The 19,566-nt window shown below is 43.7% G+C and overlaps 2 protein-coding genes across 4 annotated transcripts in view; one reads left to right on the top strand and one right to left on the bottom strand.

The window, feature by feature from the left end:
• The window catches only part of tfeb (transcription factor EB), a 277,326-nt gene that overhangs the window by 116,308 nt on the left and 141,452 nt on the right, over positions 1-19,566 (top strand). The gene's annotated exons all lie outside the window — the stretch shown is intronic.
• Positions 1-19,566, bottom strand: part of foxp4 (forkhead box P4) — an 87,704-nt gene that overhangs the window by 12,909 nt on the left and 55,229 nt on the right. For 2 of the 3 annotated variants that reach the window (XM_072382455.1, XM_072382456.1), the window contains exons 4-11: positions 15,680-15,802; positions 12,637-12,789; positions 9,074-9,212; positions 6,494-6,695; positions 5,848-5,946; positions 4,423-4,521; positions 1,832-1,919; positions 598-681 (exon numbers count right to left, since the gene is read on the bottom strand). In XM_072382455.1, the coding sequence (XP_072238556.1) occupies positions 598-681; positions 1,832-1,919; positions 4,423-4,521; positions 5,848-5,946; positions 6,494-6,695; positions 9,074-9,212; positions 12,637-12,789; positions 15,680-15,802 (987 nt within the window). The remainder of the gene's footprint in view (positions 1-597; positions 682-1,831; positions 1,920-4,422; positions 4,522-5,847; positions 5,947-6,493; positions 6,696-9,073; positions 9,213-12,636; positions 12,790-15,679; positions 15,803-19,566) is intronic. The other variant, XM_072382457.1, reaches the window with a different exon arrangement.

The raw sequence follows: 19,566 nt of genomic DNA, 5'->3' as shown, positions 1-19,566 counted from the left end.
CAATCTGAATAATGAAATATTCATTAGATTCCTAATAACATACATACACAGAGACACACTCAAGCCACATCCACTGTCTATTTTATTTGTCAGCAGTCTGAAAAAATGAAAAATAGAAAATGTGAAAGACTCTTTTGGTTGTTCTGTATCTTGGACAAGCGAGAGAACTGCTTAGAAATATCAATTTCAATTTGATTGTGTGAAAAGTTCCAATTTGTGACTTTGTCTGAGGTATGAGAATATTTTAAAAGCAATGTTCTCTGTGAAATAAAATGTAATGTGTCATAGATATTTGAAGACAGAGAAAAAGTAGAGGAAATGGGAGAGAAAGACAAAAAATGGAGAGTGGAAAAGTAAAAGGGAGACAGGAAGCAGGCCTTTATGATTTAGAAATAACACATTAACCCTCATTGGTCAATAGGGGGCATTGACAGCAAGCTAGAGAGAAAAAGATGGATGGGAAATCCAAACAAGGACAGAAGAAAAGAAACTGTTCAATTAAAAGGAGCTAGTGGGTGAAAAGGAGTTAGGGGCAAAGGTTTGGTACAGTGTACATTTTCATGTAATCTGGACTTTGGGGTGTCAGTGTGTACTCACAGGTTGGTTAAAAGGCTTTGGCTCTGAGGGGCGCATGTGCAGGTGGGTCATCATGGCCTGAAGTCGTTCGCTCTCTTTTGCCAGCTGCAGAAGACACACATGGGTAGATTTCTATTAAATAAATGCCGTCTCATTTCATAAACCTTAGAATGATCTAATGTGGTATTGACATAGCATTACAAATACAATTACACCTCAGGCACAGAGATGAACACGAAAGTAAGCCACCTCGGCACCCGCAGCTCTCTCCCACACTTCCGCTAGCCTGAAGACACACTTGTCCCCGTTTGATTTTGTTAAGTGCTGTTGAAAGGGTGCCGCTACAGCCTTTGGAATCGTTGAATTCTATGCGTGTGTTTGTGTGGCTCCCAGAAATAACAAATCCACGCTGAGACAGACAGCACCATCAACATACTCCAACACTACAGCAATTTGTGTCAGTGTGCAGATATGGGAAATTTAAACACAGTGCCTGTCCTGCATCTGTCTGTGTGTGCTGTGCTGTGTGGTGTTGTGTGTGCGAGGGCAAAGCGGTGGGCTTCCTGTGGACTGCGGAGGGATGAAGTGACAAGTCAAGGAGAGAGAGACGGCTTTCCTGATGTGATGTGACACCAGCTGCCTCTCTGTCACTTTGTGTTCCCTGGTGGTGGCTTCAGGGACTCAGCTAAACGATGTTTACCACCACTGCCAAACACAAAAGCGAGCCCTAATGCTGGACAACCCACACTCACACACACACACACACACTCACACTCACACTCACACTCACACACACACACACTCACACACACACGCACTCACACACACACGTAAAAGTGTTCAGGGAAATGAGACAATCTCTTCACTTTGCTTGGAACTTTTTATTTGGAACAGATTTAGATTGCTATTTAATGTCTTATTCTTATCATATTGCTAATGTTTCAAGACCATTTTGTGTGCGAACCACTTTGAGAACAAGAGACTTCTTGCAGTCTGGTCCTCTCTAAATTGCGTCTTTTTCTTTTCTCTTTCTCCTCCCCTCTCAGCCTCACTCTCTCTTGCTGGTGACCAGAGACGCTTTATAATTGGAGCGGCAATGGCAGCTTCCCTGCTGACTGCTCCTTTTAAATTACAAGCTCCACTGCTCTCCATAAACTCTGCCCCACCTCAGACAAGTTACTGCCACTGACAGGCTGAAACAGTCTTCACGAATTTGTTTGTGCGCAAATGAAAATTAATTTTGTGCACGACCCACCTGTATTTCCAGCTGCTGAACCACCTGCATCTGGACTCTACACTGAGCAGTGCTGCGGTCATCCAGGGCGTGCTCATTGTTCAAGTGCCTAAAGGAGACAGGAAAAGGACCCACACTCAGTTATCTATGGAAAATAAGTTATTTGATACCAATAAAATAAAAAGTACCAAAATCAAAGAATTGCTTGTTACAATTTGCTGAAGAGTTTTAAGTCAAGAGGATCATTATATCAATTCTGGTGAATGAAAAAGTAACAGGTCTCACCTCTTTAACTTTTATTTAGACTAAATTATGAGTTGTTTCAGTGCTACGAAAATAAATCCTAATCTTTGAGGTTCATTTTGTCTCATGAAGGACGGAGCAGCTGTGTTTTCTAAGTGTATACTTCACTGGTGCTCAGTGAGCCATGATCCAAGACAACCACCTGGATATGAGCTCATGTGTTATCACACAAAGCCTTATCTTAAGACTCTCTCTTAGCTAAACTTCACTCCACTTATTAACACTGGTGTGTCACGTGTGTGTGTGCATGCGCAAGTGCATGGATATGTGTGTATGTGGGAAAGGTGGCGCTGTTTGTTTCCTCGGTTGTGGGAGGACCTGGGACCTTCTGATCTCTCTTAGCGCGCCCCTCCCTGTCTCCCCTCTGTCATCACCAAGGTTATTCACAGGTTGCTGCTGCCTGAACAGTGTCTATGAGTGTGTGTGCTCATCTATATTGCACTGTGAGTGTAGCTGTGAGTTAACTTATGAGTTTCTCTGACTTGTGTTAATGTATGTAATACTTTGAAATGTGTGTGTGTGTGTGTGTGTTTGAGAAAGTAAGAAGTTAGGCAACATGAGGCGAAGACGGGAAATGAAACAAAAACAATGATGTCATGGCATGGCTAATCTAGGCAGATAGATGGCTCAACACAAGTGCATGATAATAATAACAAAAACATGATCTCACCCTCTCTGTCTTTCTATAACTTACTCTCAGTTGAGTCCTGTCTCCCTCTTCGTCACTTGCACTTCTGTCCACTCTCCCCGTCCCACTCTTCTTCCCCCGCAACTCCCTAAATGCCTATGATTCACACTTATTCCAACTAAATCTGCCCCCAGCACCCTCCCCTCTCTCTATAGCTGGGCCGTAAACAGTAGCAGGGATTTTTCTTTTTTCAGTGTGTCCCGACAATGAGGCTCTGTTTACTGCTCTGAGTGCTGGCAGACAAGGCTTTAACCCACATTACACCCAGCTTCAGCGACCACAGCCAGAGTATTATACCAGAGGACAGGGAGGAGGAGGAGGAGGGAGGCGAGGTGGGCCGGAGTAAGAGAAGAAAAGAAAGACCTGAAATAGTGGAGTGTCTCCCTCCTCTGTTCTTCTGCTCTACCCTTTTCCCCTCCTGGGGCGATGACTAAGACTCACTGGGAGGGAGCACGCAGTTGGACTGACGGCATTATCTGTTGCTGCCTCTATTTTTTTTTATCATCTCTCTCTTTTCTTACACACACACACATGCTCTTTCACTCTAGTGCTTGCTCTCCTTCCATCTGCCCTGGGGCTACATGAAACGAGACACCAAACAACAGCTTTCCTCTCCAAACTTTCCCAGCCTGCCTGCGAGCTTTGATCTGACTGTCCAATGCCATCACAATCACTACGCACACTTTTGTGCTTATATGTGCGCGTGTGAAAACAGATTTCATCACCCTGCCTTATTAATATCTCCCCTGTTCAAATAGCTATGAGCTCCACATTGATAATGAGAGTGAGTTTGTTTAGGGCTTCATTAGGGGCTTGTGAAGCCTTCGTTAGAAGCCTCAGTGTCATGGGGAAGTCCACTGCAGGAGATACTACTTCAGCATCAGGCTATGACTCCAAATTGGTGAGTAACAGTGAAGAGGCAGCATGGGAAGGGAAGCAGAGTGAGAATAAGAAAATAAGAACTAAGTTGCCTGAGACAGAAAGAAGCAGTGCAAAAACTGAACAAACAAAATTGAAATGAGGTGCCCAGGAGTCTTTTGAAAACAAAGAATTAACAACTACGACAAGTGAACACACATGAATGTGCCTCCAAGCAAATGTGATGCAACACAATGCAATAGATGGATTAGGAAATCAGGAAATTCAGAACCCCAGCGATGACTGTAACTGATGTGTATGTTACTGACAAAGCTTCAGTTTGCTTTGCTTTCTCCTTTGAATATACAGACAATCTAACGCAGAGCATGTGTTCTGTCGCCTTTTCATTATGTTAATACAGTTTAGTGTTGTTGAGCCTCAGGAGAAACGGGCATTGTGTTTGTTACCCTCTGGTGATAAATCTGAGGTTATTGGTTAATAAAAAACCTCAAACTGAAAACGAGGAGAAAAAATATTGTAATAAAAAATGTCTAAAAGGACTATTTTGATCTTTATTTCAAAGGTTTGTGCCTAGAAATAGTGTCCCGATGACTTCCAGTGGATAAGTATTGATCCAGGCAGGTAAAATCCCCATTAAAGGAGGAGGCTCTTAAATCCATTGGCATAAAGGCTTTAAAAAGGCTCACCTATATTTAAACCATATACATGATGTATGTTATTACTGGGTGGGTTGCTGACTCACTTGATGAACTGTCCCATGTCCTCACACAGTGCTTCACAGCCAGGCCACTTACACTCTCCATGGCCATAGAGCGGATGGGAGCCGGCATGTTCCTCGTGACTGTGGGGAAAGGCGCACACACAAAAAGAGACAGCAGTGAGTTTGTACAACAGATGTTATTTACTGTACATGCAAATAAAGTCAGATACAATTCTAGAAAATGAAGCGAAGCATTGATATGCCATACTTTTAAACAAACACATGCACAGAACTAAAAGTAACAGCAGTCGCATCAGAGAAGCCATCTGAGTGTGGTTAGCTGTGATTAGTTTGTGCAGGTCTTGAAGCCAAGTGCAGGGAAAGGAGGATAGAGCAGAGTGGGGTCAGTTACAGAAGCCAGGCAAACAGGGGAATTGGTCCAACAACCTCAAAGTCACATTCTGAAGTCCATGACCTGTCTTTCTGTGTGTTTTGCATGTGTGTGTGTACTAGTGTTGGTGTGTGCTCTACTGTTTCAGGAGTTGACACAGAGCCGGCACAGGCCCAACCAGCCATGACTGATTGGTGGTGGTTGCCGTCATGTGCTGGTTGTTCTTTTGTGGTCAGCCTATGTGTGTGTTTTTGTGTGTGTATCTGTTCGTATTTATGAGTTTTTGTGAGTGTATTTCTCTGTGAGTGTGGCGATGAGAGAGGCCAGGTTTGGTTTGGATGCAGTGTACAATAACTGTATCAGTGCATGTGTGTATGGCAAGTCCAGTAGCAGATGTGGTTCAGACCTGGAACTTTGCCCGCGACTGCTGTCTCCACATATATTTACATGACTATGTTTGTGTGTATTTGTATGTGTGTGTGTGTGTGCGCGCGCATGTGCGTGACTTTGTAAGTGTGAGCAGACTGGGATGGGGATTCTCTCAAATCAACATCAGAAGGTTGTCTAACAAAAACCATTTGTCTTGCAGATGGAAACATGTCTCTGTCTCACTTTTCGCCTTTTCCTGATCATATGTGCAGCCTGCAGTGTATGAATGTGTGTATGTGTGTGTGCTGGCTGTGGTTGAGTCAACTCAGAAGCAGCTCAGACAGCAGACATGACAAACTGCTGGCAACCACATTCTCCTCCACATCAGCCACGCATTAGCTTTGCAGGCTAACACAGTAATGCTACCGTCTTTGTGATCCTCGAAGCCAGCTCTGTTAGAATACCACCAGCAACACTGCAGTTGTAGTATGTCAGTGTGTGACATCTGCGTTCAGCTCATAGAACCTTTTTTAATTAACACTTGTTCAACTATTCTGACCTCCTCCAAAATGAGGTCAGAAGTCTGGGTCAACAATGCTCCTGGTGCAAGCAGTGAATCAGTGCTAAAGGACACCACCCTCTAGTGAGTTTTGCTATCTTTGTCTTGTCAACTCGTATGTTCGTGTGTGCATGTATATGCTACTCACTGGCTGCTGGGAAGTTGGCTGCCTTTGGAGTAAAGGGGGACATGGTCATCTCCGCAGTCTGCCTTGGTGAAGGAGGATATCCACTCAAACAGTCTGGCTCTTAAAGACGGAGACAAGCCCATGAGCAGCCAACACAGCCATGGGACAACACAGCCACACAGTATGTGTGGCACAAATACACCAGGTACATGCATCCTTCATTATGCCCACACGGTATTGTGGAATCCGTGTCTTGACAACACCGCCATCGCTTTCTACTTCTCCTCCTGAATCCACCATCCACCCCTTACATCTCCTCCACACCATCCTGACATGTCAACATGTGGTTGACAACATACTGGCAGAGCATACTGAGCCCAACGCACCTCCTATCAAATGAGTTGAGAGACATTTACACCCTGGTGATGTGTGATACGCCGCAAGTGCATGTTTTTCAACTGTCCTTGTGTGCATTTGTGTGTGCATTTATGTGTATGTAACCACATAGTTAAAAACAGTTAAAAGCTTAGAAAAAAAAATCCCCCAAAAGACAAGATAAAGATTGTTTTAATGAGAGAGAGTAAAAGTCACACACACGTAATCAAAATGTGGTTATTGTTAGATTGTGGCTTTGTTTTCATTAATTATTTTTTAAAACTCACTATACCTGTCTCTCTTTGGGGTGTGGCTCTGTCCGTTGGGCAGGCTGTGCAGAGGAATGTGAGCACTGGCAGCTTTGGGGAAGGCTGAGGTAGAGTTGGAGCTGTTGGTGCTCAAGTCCAGGCCTTCGGCCTGTTTGAGGGCCTCCTCACTGCTCGGCACCCCCGACACCTCCTTCCACAACTGTTGGAGGTCTGATGGACACATCGCTGCAGAGGAAGACACACAGTTGCCTGTCACAAGCTGATCTTGTGTTACTTTTTATTGTCACTCTATGTAAATGTGGTGGTTTGAATTTAAGCGCATTCAAATAAAGTTAAGAGGAAATATTGTTAACTATAAATCAGATACGCGCAGACAAAATAGAAATAAACTGATGTCACAGATGTTGTAGCTGTTACTAATTATTCTTAGCCGTATAAACATTCACGCTACTGCTGTGAAGAAGAATTACTAAGAATGGAAAACAAGACAAACTGAAATATCTATGATTTGTATGTTATGTTGCAGATAGCCAATGTTAATCAATTTCCCATCTTTTTTTGAGGGTACTTTCTACTGTCCATCAGCACCACAGCTCCTGTAACTCCATGAAATGTAGTTATGCAAGGCTTATAAGCACCTTATCAGTAACACTATTTGTGTGAAAAGTGTGAGCACACATTTTGAGCTCCCTCCAGTCACAATTTTGTTTTTTCTGGTCCAGTTTCACAGTATGTGAGAGAGTGACGTTTAAAATGCAACAGCCTACCGCAATGGATCGTAGCATGCACAAACACACATATATACACACACACACACCAATGCACACACATCTGCATATACACATTCAGAGACCTAGCAGCAATCCAAATATTATGTCTGCTTTGTCTGCATTCTTCTGCGGTCCAGCCAAAACAAAAGTTCTCACCCTGGAAGAATGGGGTGGTGTGTGCATAGATTTCTGTGAGTGTGTGTATTCATTATCCAAGAAACCCAACCAATCTGTGGACACGATCAGAAAGTGAAGGTGTAAAGTAGTTCAAGACTGTTATGTAAAGTAGCTCAAACCACACAAGTTCATTCAGTGTAAAATAAATATGTAATTTTAGAGGAGCCAGATGAAAGTACTTGACTAATGAGTGCAAAGACAAACAAAGCATGTGAGAGGAACAGGTTTGTAATAAAAAAAAAAATCATGACTGTAAAAAACTGTTCTTAAGATTCTCTTCCAGCTATGCTGGCAAATACAAAGAATCTGAGAAGATGCGAGTGCTTCTGCTATAAAAGGCAGGTTCTAATTGGATGAAGACACATCGTGCAAAAAAATGTGCCAGTTAAGCTTTAAAAACTTTTATTAAGATCAGCTTTAGTTTCTTTCTGTTTTTTTTTTGTCAATTAACTTATTACGTTTTATGAGAAAGGAGTTACAAGAGGTCTACAAAGGGCCTCCATCTGACCACAGTCTCAGAAATAAACAAAAACCAAAGCAGGACCCTTCATATCACCCCCTACCACCTACACACCGAACACAACAGCCCTGAGGTGGGGCAATAGTGTGTGGATTTGTGTGTGCGTAGGTGCGAGTGTTTATGCATGAGTGTTTGTGTGTTTGTGTGGCATGGCTGGTCAGAGGAATGCTCTGGCTCACGCCTGGCTGAGCCGTCACAATGGACCAGCTCTTTCACACTGCAGGGAAATTCCAGTCTGATACAGAGGGAGAGAGCGAAAGAGAAGGAGACGCCAAAGCAAAATGTTTGCAACTGTCTGAAAAATTACACTCTCCATGCACGAACGTATCGTCTTATCCAGTCATTTTTTGCACTCTCTCCGTGAACTGGTAAATCAGCTCGTCCGCTGGTGGACTTTGTGTGTTGTATTTAACATATTTGAAGTGAACTATTCCAACCTTTAAGTAATTTGACTGAGTTTATTTTTTTTACCTGTGAGTGTGTGTATGACTGCATGCGAGTCTGCATGAAGGGAAAAAAGGGAGAGATCAGAGATCAGAGACAGAGGGAAGGAAACGGGTCTGTTTGGTCAACTCAGTCAGCGCTTTAGCAATGTTACGGGCACTTTAGAGCCCCTAAGGCATTCTCTGTGAGTGAGATAGTGTGCATGTATGTGTGTTAAACACTGCTGTGCAAGAGCATAGACAACAGTGGGCATACATAAACACACACATATACTTGGTCACTAAGGGCGGGCCAGCAACAGTCAACATTTATCATTCTAAAACTCTGCTGACAAATTTAAAGAACTGGGAGAGAAGTTAAACATAGCAACATAGCAAAAGACAAAAAATCCAGTGGGCACAGCCATAGCAAAACGATGATGTTCTTGTGTCTGGCTAATCTCAAGTACAAACACACACACGCACACATCTCTAAGCAGGAGGCTTAAAGGCATATTTTACCTATTATCCAAATGAATACTTTCCACAAACCCACCAATCAAGTTTCCTTTTATCTTTTATAGGCTGATTAACTTAACAGACTTCACAGGCAGCACTGGTACAGGCCTATGTGGTCATGCATGTGTGTGTCTGTGTCACAGTGTGTCACATGTTTAAGGCCGTGTTTATGAATTCATGTGTGTGTGCAAGTACCTTGCTGCAGAGACTGCATGGCGGCGGTGGGCTGCAGCGGAACCAGGCCTTGTCTCTGGAGGTTGAGTATGTGCTGCTGCTGAAGCTGCTGCATCTGGATCAGCTGCTGCTGGAAGGCCAGCTGCTTGCTGCCTAACTGCTGTACACCAGAGGACACAGAGAGAGGGGTAGAGGGTAAGTAAATGAGGAGGTTAGATAAGTTAGGTAATACTACATATTATCTACACCCTGTGCAGACAACTAACTGCTCTCCTTTTGTTATAAATCTCCTTTCAACTTTTTTTCTTCCATTCAATGTGAAAGAACGGCTCTAAACATATCACCTTCTTCAGCAAAAGTTTTGATTTAAAACAAAGAAACTTGCCACAAAGAAGCCCTTTCTTTTACTGCAATGCCATTTGTTCTGTTTATCTAATTACGTCACTTAGTTGAAACTTTTTCAAGTACAAAGTCAATAAACTTGCAGAATAAATAAATGGATGAAATTACACCCATACTGAAAGGAAAAGCAATCTGATGTCAAGCTTTGATGACTGTGAGGATGTAGAGCAGGGGCAAAGGGATTAGGGAGGTTAAAGGGAGAGTCGATAGGACTCCAAAGCATCTGGAGATAATGTCTGCGTGTGTGTGTTACGGTGATAAATGTCCCCTTTCCTGCTGAACCAGTCTGGAGCAGACCTGGACTGTGCTGTGCTATTTGAACCCCTCTCCCCATCCTGACCCTGCACAACTAACCCCTGTGAGAGATGCACTTTATCTCTCATTGATAACTGGTGGAGAGGAAAAATAAATAAATACGCCATCTCATTGTGTGTGGAAATGTGGACGAGTGTGTGAAAGAGAGTGGCCGACTTGAAGTCTTTGAACACGGAGAACTCACAGGAAGGGCAAATAGGTCATTTCCTTTCAGACTTGGTGCCTGGGGAGAAGTGTGGTGGTAGCCTGTTTGTTAGTGTGAATGTGTGTTGTCAGGGAGGTGCCAACTACCAGCACAGCTATTCTTTACCTGAATGATGTAGTGATTCGGATAATTTGTAGGAAATCTTGGGCTGCTTCAGTGGAGGCAATATGCAAACACTCCTTGTATAAAGATGGTGTCACGTCTTGTTCTTAAGTGTTTAGACATGTCAGTTAGTAGGTGAGGAAATGACCTCATCTTGCTAATCTCAGTATGCATCTTCTGTGAAACATACCCCTAATAATGTAAATACACAAGGAGTCTGTGGAAAAGGGGATAACTTGACAAAAGTGAAAGAGAAATCTTTATGGTGCTCAACATTTTTATCTACACTGACAAACACAGAGGACTCTAAGTAGAACAGCAGTCACAGATTATCTCATCACTAATCACATAACTTTCCCCACACAACTGCTGAAACTGGACAGTTCATATAGGTTGCTGTTTGAGATGAAGGGGAAGTGTATCATAACCACAAAATAACAAGGAAAATTCACCTCATAAGCTGATTTGACATGTGTTATGGTCACGGACAAAATCTCTGTCATGCTGAAATAGTTTAGCTCTTTGAAGTGAATTGCCAAATTCTCATTAGTTGCAATAAATGGTTTATCAAGATCAGAGTGTCCTAACTGAACTGTTTTATCCCTTTCTTTCTCTCTCTCCGGGCCCCCTGCCGCCCCACGCCTTTTTCAAACTTGCCTGTCCATTTCACCCCCCCTCCTCTGTCTCTCTTACCCTCCTGAGATATGGCTATGGTTCTTTAAAACACACACATTATGTGTGTGTATGTGTGCCTGTGTTCTGTTTACATTAGCTGTGGCTGAGTGGCCAAAGCTAGCGCAGTAACAGGCTGTCAATGTGATTTATGAGCACATCACACACTGTCTGAGCCTGCCAGTCACACAGACGCACACAAGTACACGCGCACACTGAGGATGCACACACGTGCTGTAGATGGACACCCAAAGACACACGCATCCACACACACACACGCACACACACACACACACAGGCAAGCGTCTCTTGTGATGGTCAGAGTCACTTCATTAAGCTGACTTCTGACCAGTCCCAAATGCTCTGGCGACACACAAAACACTGCCTCAACACACACATACTTAGTTTTTCTTTGCATCACTTCCACGCAGACATGAAAGTGAAAAGAAATTGTGGCAGAGAAGGAAAAGGGCAAAAAGCCACAGCCACTGATGCACAGAGATTTTATTTTTATTCTCCCTCTCTCCGCAGTTTTGTCCATCTACTCATTTTTTTTCCATTTTTTTCTTTCTGCTGAATGGAACTACTAACATGGCTTGGGCTCGGAGAAGATGCAGCATGAACTGTGGCAGTGCAGTTAGTTGAAGGCTTTCAAACACACAAACCTTTCAATGCAAAACATTTGTCTCAGTATCTCACAGCACCTACAGTACTTGACCAGGAGAAATGTCAGAAATGACTACAACAGTGTTTCGCCTGTGATTGACGCCTCACAGCAACTGAAAACCACTGACTGCAGCAGAGCACCTCAGTCTCATCAGCTGTGTGCAGCCCTGTTGGGAGGCATATTCCCCCAGGTGTGTGAGTGTGTGTGTGTGTTGGTGCAGTGATCCATCACACATCAAGCCTCTCCCTCTCTGTCTACATGTAAGTGTAGCTGTATGACCAGTGTTTGCACTTGTCTAGTTGTTACAGGACAAGCAACCTGAAAACTGGGACAGCGACGGCGCGCAGGGAGAAAGGGAAAGCAATTCAGACACCATCTCAACATGCAAGTCAACCACAACTGGTATGCTTTGGTCACGGTCCAGTTGGTTGCCCGCTGTCAGCGAGGGCTGGGGGGGGTGGGGTTGGGGCTCTGCCCACTGGGAGAGAATGATGAAGAGGAGGAAGAGGAGGACAAATCTAGAATGCGTCTCCCTATGCATTCATCAAAAAAATCTTTCTCTTGAGGTGTTTCTCCTTGAACTTAGAAGTTTTTGGCTAATGAGCATTTACACATTCGTATAGAAAAACAGACACACACCCACAACTTCTTGCACACACAAGACATGCCATGTCTGATTGAATCCAAGCCTCCTTGTTTAGCCACAATGTGATCCTGCTTGATCCTATGATATTGTATTGTACCGCAGAGGTGCTTAAACCTTGCAGAGTGTGTGCATTAGTGTATTGTCACGTTTATGTGTGTGAGTGAGAGGAAGTGAAAGTAAGGGAAGCTAATTGGGTCTGCGGTAATAATTGACAATTAAAGGAGTTGCAGACCCTTCTGCAAAGATTTCCCCCCTCAGTCTTGCGCAGAAGGCATACAAATGTATTGGCAGAGTAGCATATGCTTGGGACAGCACTCCCTCACTGCGTCGACATGGCAAGCTGCTGAAAAATCTAAATAGTTTATCATTGCTCTGAGGCATGCTTTTATTCAACAACCAGCTGGAGAATTGGATGGTGAGAGCAGCAAACATACTGCATGTGTCCTAAATTGTATACATCAGATCTTCAACAGGATTATTTTTTTCTTCAGCATTCACTCGTGTCACAACCACTTTCACTGCATTTAAGGGTACTTCAGAGTTAGCTGAGTGAGAGTGTACTCGGTCAAGTTCACCTCTTTTGCTGCTTGCTTCCCGGCCTGCTGTTGCTGTTGCTGTTGTTGCTGTTGCTGCTGTTGCTGCTGTTGCTGCTGCTGCTGCTGTTGCTGTTGCTGAGTCAGAAGCTGGAGATGTAACTGTTCTTGCTGCTTCTTATAATACTCCTGTAACTGGAGACAGACACCAAAAGGGGGAAGAAGGATGAAGAGAAGGGTGGAGAAATACGAGGCGAGTGACTCACAACACACTTTGCTTGGCCTCAACAACACCACAGATTTCCAACACTGAAATGACTTGCTGTCAACAGACAGCATATTCTAACTTGAAGAGAAGTCTCAACTAATGCAGTTCCTCTGCTCACAGTAAACGCCGCAGTTTATCGTTGTGGCGGTGTGTAGTTTATTGACAAACCACACGCAACAAACAAACGCGGACCTGACAGGCTGCTGTGGTACATTATGCAGCTGGTGTGCCGTGTCTAGCTGTGTGGCAAGGTGATTGTGTATGTCAAAGCTAAGCCCCCCTGGATTATTCACAGAGTTCAACCTCTGTAAAGGAGGAACTGATTGTGGCACAATGCAGGCACAGGCAACGGACCAGAAATGCACCTGCAGGCGAGCACATTGTTAAGGGGTTAGATAACATGACCAGAAATTGTACATTTGAATGCATTATGATGAATAAACACGCAAGGTTTGCAAGACTGAACATGGCTCTTTTAAACCTATGGGCGAAAAAATGTGAATATTCCACAGTGAGATACTTTGAGGCAGCTTTTACTGTATTCAGTTGGTCGCTGTCATGAAACACCTGCTGGGTGCGAGTGTTCCCACTCTTTACTGCCAAAGGTTTGAGACAGTAAATCTTAACAAGGCTGGTTTCATAACATGAGAAGATAAGAGAAGTAGCCCCAGGTTATGTATGGTTATTTATAAGTCCTCTGCAATAGTTAGAGGGTGACAGGATGAGTGAAGTTTTCTACTGACACCTTTATGTTTTCCTGACATGACAAGATCACTGGATTTAAAATTGTATGTCTAATGGGAACACGCATTCAAATATACTCATACATGCACATACACATACACAGTGTCCTCTGATTGGCTACGGCTTGTCTGTTTGTTTGAATTACTAATCACTAATTTACCCAGGAAGCTCCATTAAGATTAGAATCTAGCTAAGAGGAGTGTAAGGCAGAGGGGAAAACTCTCAGTGACCACAGTGCGTGTTAGTCTGAGGGTGTGTGTATGTGAGAAGAAGGCAGGGGGAGTGGGGGGGGGCGTCCTCTTGAGAACAGCTTGTACATGTGTCCATCTGCAGTTTGTCTTTGTTTCATGGTGCATCAAATGTTCAAAGAGGCTTTTCAGGAGAGAATGACTTCACAGCGCTGCAGTTGCTTCGGTCTCTCATCCGTCTGACCCCACAGCGAGCAGACTACACGCCGCTGCCCATCCTCGCCACACACTCTGTGCAATGTAATGCTCCTTTTGAGCAAAGCTGTTTCACATTATCCAGTAATCTCATCCCAGCCATAGTTTCATTTTTTGCATAATTTACAGCTTTTCCCCCCATGATGTTACTTCTTGTCCTTAATTCAGTTTAAATGCAGGACTCATTCCTTCTTGCTGCTCATTCTGTTTTTTCCATCGGTCTTTCCTCTGTTTTATCGCTCCTTAGGCGGAGTTAATCTCTCTTTTCTGCGTCACTAGGCCTGATCGCCTCCTAATCACACAGACAAATGCATATGCAAGCACACACACGCACCAAAACTCACAAGTACACACACGCACACACACACACTTGGCTGGAGAGTGGTGAGTTGAGGGAATAATTAAGTGATAATTAAGGTCTTTTTAATGATTTGATTCAGTGGCTCCATGCATTAAGAGTATGTGTAAGTGAGGCACTCACCTCTCTAGCCTATTACCATGACCTTGACTTTAGTGAACACACCAAGAGAAAGACTGAGCAGCCGTAGCATAAGTAAAGGTTAGAGGAAACTTAAAGGTTAACACGCAAACACATATGGAGATCCACAAATGAGTGCCCATACAAACACATGACTGCTTTGTAGCAATGGGCTGTAAAACTTACTTACACACTCTTACACAATGCACTATTGCCATAGGGATATGAAATTTAATGCTCCAATGAGTGATATGTTGGTTGATTGTTCTGTGTGTGTGTGTGTGCGTGTGTGTAAAAGTGCCTGATTTGCAGATATACACTAAGTGTGTAGTCCATACTGTGGTTAATTAAGTGGGAGAGCAATGTTAAACTCAGTGGTTTTTATTAGCGGTGCAGTGAGTGAGAGTGCATTATCAACCCCTTTCCCTCCATCTCCTTTTTCCTTGTTACAAAAAAAATTTAAAAAAAGAGCTGGTGAAGAGGTTCTTAGCCATCTGCATGTCTGTTTCCAGAAAGCCAGCACATTTCACATTTCCATTATGATACATGTTGTCAGATCTCCCCACTGCAATTTATACTTGCCTTAAGCTACCACTTCTTATTAAATCTACAGTACGCTCTTCTTTGCCTGAGTGTGTATGTACTACGTGTTTTCTAGACATCCCCTACTATGCAATTACTTCTCTACCCCTACACTGTTAACTGGCATATTCACAGCTTTTACAAGACAGCACGTGTGCTTTGCTTGTGTGTGTAGGTGGTGACGGGTTGGTGTAGCTAAGTATTTGACAAATCTATTACAGATTAAGAGTGTTTATTGGTTTATGTCGACATGACAACTCTTCTATCAAGGGCTAGGTATCAACACATACTCCTGATTCACTATGAGTCACTGGCTGGGGCTAAAAAGCATCTTTGCGTGTGTAGGTGTGCATATGCTTGCACACCCTCCAAACAACAATGCTAAAGAGGAGGCAGCCAAAATTGCAACGTGTGCAAAAGTGGAAATGTGGACATGTGCAAAACCTCAAAGATCCTTGAGCAATGAATGAGATACAATCACGCCCAGTGTGTGTCATCACCTACTAAAACAGTCACATCCTCAATCATGTCAGCTTTGGACCTGGTTCAAACACAAAGTGTGTGTTTTACCTGCTGTAGCATAAGAGCTTGCTGTTGTTGCAGCAGGGCCTGGAGCTGAGGGGGGGACAGGATCTGTTGCATCTGCTGAGGAGTGATCATCTGTGGACTCATCATAGCCATGGACACAGGTACCTAAAGACAGAGCAAGGACATAAGCACACTTTAAACTCCTGACATATTTGGATATTAGCCTGCAAAACTAGGACAGCTCAGTCAGTCTGTGGGGGAAGCTTTGTGTGAAAACACCCAGTCAGCACAGCAAGCATGACTGTGCCTGCAATTGAATGCTTAACTCAAAACAAACAATCTACATAGAGGTGCTACAGTATGCTGGCAGTGACAGGTAAGTTAGAGAAGTGGATTGTTTCCTATTCTCTCCTGTCAGTCACTGTTAAGAAAAGCTGGCAACATCAAATAAAGATAAATGGAGATGCAATAAAACACAGTCATATTGTTGACACTTTCCTGCACAAAGCGGGCACTGTTAAAAACTGTGGCAGCAGTCAGAGATAAAGGGACAGATATGTAATCTCCTAGTAAAATATAAAATCTTATCTGCTTTTATAAACACATGATTACGATGGGCTCCGATTCTCTCTCCCCACAGTCAGGCCCAACTAAGAGGAAAGGAACAACAAAGTGGATATCTGATGAGATGAATATCTCGCGAGATAAAGCTGCAGGCAGAGTGAGAGAGAAGACCGAGTTGTGATTTTTGCAGATGTGTTGTGCAAGCACTCCTAATGTTGGTGTATTGTACACAGACATGTGCAGAGGTATTTATCTGATAACAAACACTGCGACTCCGAGGACAAACTTACCACATAAATTTGAAACTGAGAGTGCAAATGCGGACACAACATCTGAAAAACCACACCACTAATCCTGCTGACAAGGCACTTTTGTAATTTTTTTCTAACTGCTGGAGCAACAGCAGTTAGAAAATACATTTATTAGGGAGGGATAAAGAGACAGGATATAAAGATATTTGGGGAGGGGGTTGAGATTGATTTTGAGAGCTGGCGTCTTTTATGCTTCTTCCTTCACTGCCTGCGCATCAATAATCCGCAGTCCTTTTACAATAAACACAATTATCGTGTGTTAACATGATGATAGTTCTTTCACCAAAAAATGCACCCATGTGGAGAAGCAGTCTATGTGACTATCTGAGGAGATGGCAGCGGGCGCGACTCTCATTTGTAAATGAAAAATCTGTAAAGATCTGATTTGACTTTGAAAATAAGATTGGGTAGAAACACTAACACCCTCTTTCCCGCCTGTCCTCTGTCTCCCTCGCTCTAAACATCATGTTTTAGGGATGGAGAAAATATAGGAGAGAGATGGACACCGTCAGGTCGGGCGTCATGCAGAAGAAGATGAGTGCGGTACGACTCACAGGTGAGTGTGCTGTCAGAGTGTGTGTTTGAGTTGAGAAAGCGGGAGGAGCAGATGTAGAAAAAGACAGCGTCAGAGTGGAATGAGTGAGGGGCAGGTTGATGTTGTGGCAGTTGGTAAAGGAACAGGCAAGAGAGATGAGAGGGAGGTGGAATAGTGAGTAAGATGGGGGTGGTGATGGGTGCAGCTTGGCGTCATGCCAGCTTGCCCCCGCCGCCGAGCCTTGTCAGTCTAAGCTTTCCAAATGAAAAGCTGTAATTAATTGCTCTTGTGCATCCCATTCTTCCTCCCTGACAACTCATACATTCTATTTTATACACACCGCCGTCGACGTTTTCAAGTCACAGGCGTAATAATTACTGGAGTTATAGCACCTTTCTGTGTGTCGGCTGACGTTTCTGATGCCAGAACCATATGTGTGCGCGTGTGCACAATTTCAGATATACTCTTCTGAATGTGGATGTGCATCTGCGTGTGTGTGGCAGGCTGAATGTTGAGTAGTTAAGGTTTGACGCCATTAATTGCCCCTATAATCTAATATCACAAAGCGTGGTGATTATGGGGCATGCGTTGCCACCGCCATACGACACCGCCAGCCTCAGAGCCCCGCCACAAAACAAAAGCCTCGCCATTAGCGATTTGACGGGCCAGGACAAAAGCGCCTCACAATGCAGAATTATATTTTCATTCGGCTTTGTCTCTCCTGGTGAATGATTTCTCCCCTTTCATTGGACTGTGAATAGGGAGAGTCTGAAAAGCCGGGCGATTTGAAGTCAGCCATTTATTAAAAGCATTTAATTTTTTTTCCTGCTGTCGTCCTTTTTTTTTTTTTTTTTCATGTTGCACGTTAATTTAAAAGAGAGATGTGTGATAGATTAGTGGGAGAGAGGTGAGGCTGGGGATGTTTGAGTGTAGGTGCAAGCAGGCAAAAGATAGGCGGAATACCATACACATAGTGAAAGAAAGGCAGGAACAAAGAGAGAAAGGAGGTAATAAATGGGAAATAATGGTTAGAAAATAAATAGAAGTGTGTGGGGTGTTATACAGAAATAGACAGGGACCCTACTGAGCAGGCTGTCGGAAAGAGAATGTGTGGCTTAGAGCCTGACGCAATAGATGTGTGAGCATAGACACACATGCATGTACACGCTCAAATCCCTTATTAAGCCCAGACACTAATAATAGCAAGAATAAAAAAACATAGGATGTCGCTCATATCATTAACATGCAAGAATCAGTCACAAGTAGATTCGGAATACATGCAAGCACTGGCAGACATACACTTTTGAGGGGTCAGCGGCTGACAGGGGTCAACCCCTGCCATGGATGGAGGGAGCTGAGGGAGGGAGGGATGGAGGGAAGAAAGAAGAAGCAGGAGACAGCCCTGTCGTTTACAGAGAGCGGAGGAGTAATTAGAGGGGTTGTTTGAAGAGGGAGTTTAACTGATTAACAAAGGAAGAGAGGGAGCCAGGGAGCGCCCGAAACATGGGAAGGAGAAGGAGGAGAAAGGCATTCGGTCCCAGAGGAGAGAAGAGAGAGAAATAGGGGAATGTAACTTGCATTTAAATGAGGCTCAATCCTTCTCTCCTCTCCTCCCTTGATGACTTTTCATTCTAACAAGGAGGAAAGCCTTTCAAGCACTTTCCATTTCAGATGGAATCTCGGGATGGAAAGAAGAATTGCTATCTGATATTAAACCAGGTGGGAGTCAGGATGAACAGGCCCCGGTGCAGCTGCAGGACAATCGTTTAAGCATCTGCATCTTCTCCAACACAGAGAACTTTGAATTTCACACTTCATTTTCATTCTGATAGACATCAGACAATACAAAGAACGTCACCATTAACCGCCACATACATGCCCATGTAACGCACATTTAAGGAGTATGACACTTAGATTCAGAGAATCATACATGCCATGTGACAATTAATCAAAAAAAGCAACAGTCAGTGTACCTTCAACAACCCCCTTGAGCTTTGAAAGCAGATAAATTTACTTCTGCAGTTATTCACCTCATGCTGGCTCTAAAGTGCACAGCCTGTAGGTGTATGTGTTTGTGTGTGTGTGTGTGTGTGTGTGTGATGGCAGAGAATGGTGAGAAGAAAGGAGGCTATAATCAGAATCTAAACAGGCTCTCAGTCTAAATGATGCAGGCTCTGCCTCTGGGTCTATGGGGACACACAGGAGAGAGGGATAATTGAAAAAATGACAAGGAGAGAGCAGGAGGAAGAGAGAGGCTGACACAGTCCTCCTCCTCCTCACCCCCTCTCTTGGTAGGAGCAAACCCCAGCGCTGTTTATCCTTGTCACTGAGCATTACCACCTCACCCTGGAACTGACTGACTCCCTGTCTACCTCCCTGTTTCACACACACACACACACACACCTGGAGGTTCATAAGGACTGGCCTCTTTACTCGTGTAATTTTGTATACTGCATGATTTAGTTTTCTTTAGCAGATTGTATCAAATATATCACAGCTTGTCTGCCTTGTATGATTGG

This window comes from Leuresthes tenuis, unplaced genomic scaffold (assembly GCF_036924035.1).
Source record: "Leuresthes tenuis unplaced genomic scaffold, fLeuTen1.0.hap1 SCAF_3, whole genome shotgun sequence".
Taxonomy (NCBI): Eukaryota; Metazoa; Chordata; class Actinopteri; order Atheriniformes; family Atherinopsidae; genus Leuresthes; species Leuresthes tenuis.
This window is presented reverse-complemented; position numbering and strand designations above follow the sequence as displayed.